This window comes from Gavialis gangeticus, unplaced genomic scaffold (assembly GCF_001723915.1).
Source record: "Gavialis gangeticus isolate Ggan-Ray unplaced genomic scaffold, GavGan_comp1, whole genome shotgun sequence".
NCBI lineage: Eukaryota > Metazoa > Chordata > Crocodylia > Gavialidae > Gavialis > Gavialis gangeticus.
The window spans coordinates 168142-173261 of NW_017729011.1; the positions used below are offsets into that span (position 1 = coordinate 168142).

The 5120-nt window shown below is 47.3% G+C and overlaps 1 protein-coding gene across 1 annotated transcript in view; it reads left to right on the plus strand.

The window, feature by feature from the left end:
• The first annotated feature begins 323 nt into the window (after positions 1-323).
• The window catches only part of TEX264 (testis expressed 264), a 165213-nt gene continuing 160416 nt past the window's right edge, over positions 324-5120 (plus strand). Inside the window, exons 1-3 of the mRNA XM_019510324.1 lie at positions 324-392; positions 1639-1739; positions 2989-3277. Coding sequence (XP_019365869.1) covers positions 3020-3277 — 258 coding nt within the window. The 5' untranslated portion in view covers positions 324-392; positions 1639-1739; positions 2989-3019. The remainder of the gene's footprint in view (positions 393-1638; positions 1740-2988; positions 3278-5120) is intronic.

A 5120-nucleotide genomic window follows, 5' to 3' on the forward strand; every position in this document is an offset into this window, starting at 1 on the left:
CGGAGCGCGGGCGGGAGGGAGGACGCGGCCCCGGGGCTCGGGGGTGTCTGTCAGCGGCACCCTCGCCGGGAGACTCAATCCCCCGGCCACCCGCAGGGGTCCCACCCGGGACCGCGAGTCGGGGGCAGGCGAGCTGACCCGGTCTCTGGGAATGACCGCGGCGCCCCGGGCCGGGCCCGCGCGTGTCAGACCTTTCCGGGAAGAAACCGTGGCTCTTTAAGGAGCGGGGGGGAGGGCCGGTGGCCGCCGGCACTGTGACCTCAGCGGCCGGCGGGCGCGCTTGAACCAGGAAGCAGAACACGGCTGAAAACAACAGGCCGGCGGGAGGCAGAGGCGGTTGTGAACGCGAGTCGCGATGCTTGAATGCGCCTTGATCGCGGACCCCGGTTCCTGTAGGTTTAAATCAGCGATGCTCCGTGCACGAAGGGGTTACTTGATGGTCTCGCCTCGTGTTACTTTGGTACACGGTGTTGATTGTAGCCCTGTCCTTTTCTGTTCTTTTGTGTTACCAAAGCCTTCTCCTTTCCTTGCTTTTCTGCCGGGGGTAGGTGTGATATCATCTGCATGACCTTATTGCTAAAATTTGTATCGAGTAAGCTTTCAAAATAAGGAAACAGGGCCCAATTCTGTGCTCCCTTACATCCGGATTAAGTAATGCTTCCAGTGGAGTTACTGCAGATTTGCTGCAGGTGTAATTGCAAGCAGAATTTGGCTATAGCCAAGGTCTGCCTCTTGCAAGAGAATATTGTGCCCTAACTGTGCCTTGACACATCCAGTAGCATGCTATTGCTAGCTGCCTACCAAGTTGGAATCCAAAGAGGCAAAAGTGAGTTCCTTTTCTCAGCGATGAGAGCAAAGAACAAATTATTCTTTACACTGCTGCTCAGTTAAATCCACTGAAAGACCATGTAAAAATTAAAGACATGGATGAGGATAGGGAAAGGGAGCTTTCCGTCTCTTGTGATCTGTACTATTTCACGTTGTCAGGCTGAGTGCTGATTAGTACGTTTCAAAAGACTTATAAAAATCAGTAAGTGAGATGAAATAGTATGTGTCCATTTAAGACAGAAATAAGGGATTTCCAAGCATTGGAGTACTCTGTACTTGGAGATTACCACTTTTGAAAATATTCTGCTTCACAATAAGTTTGGGGTGTTTCACAGTACTGTGTGATGTCCCAGGACTGGTGTTGTAAGTCGGGTTTGGGATATGTCCAAAGAGCTGGCAGACACAACAGTGAAGTAGGCAAAGGCACGTGGCAGGACTGAGCTGCTTGGGGGAAAGTCTGCAGAGTGCTTCCCTGTATGGTTCAAGTTGTGTCAACTTAACTTTTCTATCATGAAATATTTTATCTTAAACATTAGAAAGAAATCTCTTTTAGTCTTTATTTCTAAATTCCTCTCAAAACCTGTGTGCAGAGGTTAGCTGCTTTGCATGATATCGCTTTCTGGAAGTAGTTCTTCAACCCATTTTGTTGTGGCTGCACAAACCCAGAGCGCGGCAATGTGCAATTCATCTGAAGGTGGCAGAGAGAATTAACCCTGATTCCTCCGCAACATAGAACGCAACAGAAACATCTCTACAACAGCTCATGTTGCTTTCTTATTTCTCAACTGTTTTGTTGTTGCTGTTTTTTAGGCTGAAGTTACTAAACAGCCTCTCTCCTGCTGTTGAGAAGTGGATCAAAAGTCTGCAGCAGAGACCATGAGCTACTGCTAGACTGTACCTCTGACTTCCAGGTGAGTAGGGCACAAGCAACAGGGATGCAAGCTTCTCTAGCTCCAACTCCCTTGAGTAGGTAGAGTTAGAGTAGAGATGGATTTGACTGCCTTTACAGTAGTTGGTCCTGATCCTTGCTTGGCTTGGAGAGTAGCAGGAAGAACTGAGGCCCTTTGAGGTCTCTACCAGGATGTGGCTTTTATTTTCCTTCAAGCTAAACAAACATCAGCCACAGTAGTTCAGTTTCTTTAACTGCTGTACAAACGTGCTTTCTTGGAAGAGAGACTCTTCAGAGCAACATATTCCCAAATGTAGGTTACGTTCAAAAACCCCAGAAGGATTTCACCAAATCCCACATGACTATAAATATTCTTGATGGGGAAAACAAGCCTAAAGTGTTTCTTGCTTTGCTATATTGCATTGAAATGTTAAACACAGCAACATCCTGTGGGAAAACCAGTAACTGACATTTACCAGGTTGGTTTCATTGTCTGGGCAGTGAAAAGAAATTCACAAACAACCAGGGTAAATGGTGGAACACTGGTTAGGATTTGAAAAGCTCCTTCTATATTTTAAAATGAAAGGTGAGGTTAGTAATTTAGGAGGAGAAATAAATTGGTTCTTTCTTGTGAAGGCCCCATTATAGTATCAGGATAAGAACTACTTAATTATGCCTTCAGCTGCTTCTGGCTGACCAGTTCCAACTGTGTTGGAAGGCACAGTTTAGAGCAAGATTGATCATAGCATGGCTCTCTAAGAAGTGGGCCAGCATCCTGCAGCTTTTGACAAAAGGACGTCCTAAACAGAGATGCCAGGAAGCAATGTGGAAAAACAAATAATATCTTTCACTGAAGTACTTAATCTGCAGCCCAGTGTGCTGCACCATAACAATTCTTCTAGTGACCTTGGCTTCTAGCCTGACTTGTTTTCAGTCTCGCCTGGTAGTAGCCCCTTGGGAAATGGGCAGCTGTGCCAATTGTCTGCTAGTCACTGGGAGACATTGGGCAGTGCTTCTCAATCCCCTGACCAGGTACCCCCCACATTCTCAAGAGGCATCGAAGTGTCACAATTTGCGTAAAAATACACAAGCTGAAAGAGGTAAAGGGTTATGTTGCTAATTTCTAAGATGGTCTTAGCTGTTGTTTCACCCACTCACCAGCTGTCTGGAAAGAGAATGGGAAATATGGGGCACTTATTGCTAAAAAGTAGCTTTGCTGAAATGTACCTTGACTTCTCTCCTGTCTTTCCTTTCTCCTCCCCTGCCATCAGTTTGAAAGGGGGGTTTGAGGCGCCAGGCACCATGGCAGACTGGGTGGTCCTCGGACTGATTGCAGTTCTCGTGCTGTTGCTGTTGCTGACTGTCTTTGGCTTCATGGTCTACTCGGGACTCTTCACGGAAGTAGTTGTTAGTGCTGGCACGCCGCCCATCCGCAGCATCACTTTAGCGTACAAGTTCCGAGTGGGACCCTATGGCGAGAGTGGACAGCTGTTTACAGAAAGCTGCAGCATCTCTCCGAAGCTCTGCTCCATCTCTGTCTACTACGACAATCCTATCACGGTAAGAACCAGCTGGGAGCCTGTAAGCCATACTTGGGAGTTGGGTGCATAGCTGTGTGGCTGGGGCAGATCTCTGAAATGCGGGCATCAAGGCTGTCAGTACAGTTGGGAATCCTCAATATGCTCCAGTTGACCAGACCTAGGGCTGATTAGAGAGTGAGCACTGTAATATTTAGGGCCTGGTCTCAGTGCCGCAACGTGGGGAGAAGAAACCAAATTTATGAGAAGGACTTCAGTGAAGGATGAGGAAGGGCAGTGAACCTGTGACCTCCTGAATACATTGGCTGGGCAGCCTATCTCTGTAATTCCCCAGATGGTCTGCAACCAGGAGAGCAAAGCATTCGGTGTCAGATGACGCTTTAGATGGAAGTGCTGCTTTTCCTCCTGGACTTCTTTGGTTCATAGCAAATCAGCTCTTCCTTCCAGCTCTTTTTTGCTCATGTCTCTTCTGTCCTTCTCTCCCTGTCTTTCTCATGATTCTTTAATACTCCTCTTATTTCACTCATTCTTTGTTTTTCTACAGTCACTTTCTTATTGTCATACCAGCTAGTGAGTGCCTCTCTGAGCTTGTCATAGGTTTCCTAGTATAATAAAATAGTTACTTCTGACTCCTGGGCTTCAGAATGAGAACTCAGGAGAAAGGTCATTGTCCAATGGGCACAAATTTATCATGTTAGATTGAGGTGGGCATAGTCCAGGTAGGTACAAGGAGCAAACTAACCTGCATCTTATTTTCCAGGGGGTTAAGAATGATTGACTGATTTGTTAAATCAGGGACTCTTGATAACAACATGTGGCCATTTGTCCAGGACAGACAGACTGTCTCCCAACAGATTCAACAGTAGCCAGTGTGACCTATGAGGAATGCAGGGGAGGGTCTGCCAGCAGCAATGTGTATGGATGTGTTTGCCGGGGAGTCAGGGCTAGGGACATAGGATTTTGGCTGATTGCTATTGCTTGGCTTCACTGCTCCCTGCAGGAACTGGGCAACTGACCCTTGTTTAGGAATGCCCCTTGGCAGTCTGATACCTGCCTCTGTTTTATTGTTGACATATGGCACCTTTAGAAGACTCTGAAGTCCCACTCAGCTGGCTCAACATGTCAGCTCCTGTTCAACTTAAACATTGCACTTCAGTGTACAGTGTTTCACCTCCCACTGTGACCAGTGACCTCTCAGACCACGACAACTGGAAGACAGAGGAAGGCAAGAAATTGCTACAGCATACTGATTGACCTTGTACTTCTGGCCTTACTCAGCAGAGAGTCCTTCTGGTGCCCTGAAGCCACCTGTGTGTTTCCTTGTCCTGCCCTTGCCCCTGTGGGTCATGGGTAGTAGAGAATAGCCATTGTGCATTGCAGTCTAGTTCTGATCCCTCCCCTGTCACTTGCCTACCCTGACATATACCCCTAATGGGGAGTTGAAAGCAGGGAAAGTAGCTGATGTAAATCTTTTATGCCAGCTGTGCCCTACAGAAAGGGCACTTGGGAGGTACTCTCTAGCTGTTTCAGTAGCACGTTTGAACCAAATGAAGAGGGGAGAGAATACAAATGGGATATAGGAGTGGGCAGGCATTGGGTTTGGATAGGAGGATGGTATGTAGGGTCTTGCAGGGCGTCAGAAAGATTAACTGCTGGATGCTATGATGTATGTACTTGACAAAGTGCTAGTACTCCTGGAAACTAGTGGGCTGGCCTGTTACTATCAAATGGGTGCTAATCATGCCACGTGTGGATCCCTTTTACTTCTTGATCTCCTGGGCTTGGAGTCTTGTGCTCTGAAGTCTCCTCAGCACTTACAGGCAGTGCCTCTTGAGGTACATGGAAAAATTATGCCTTGAATGATA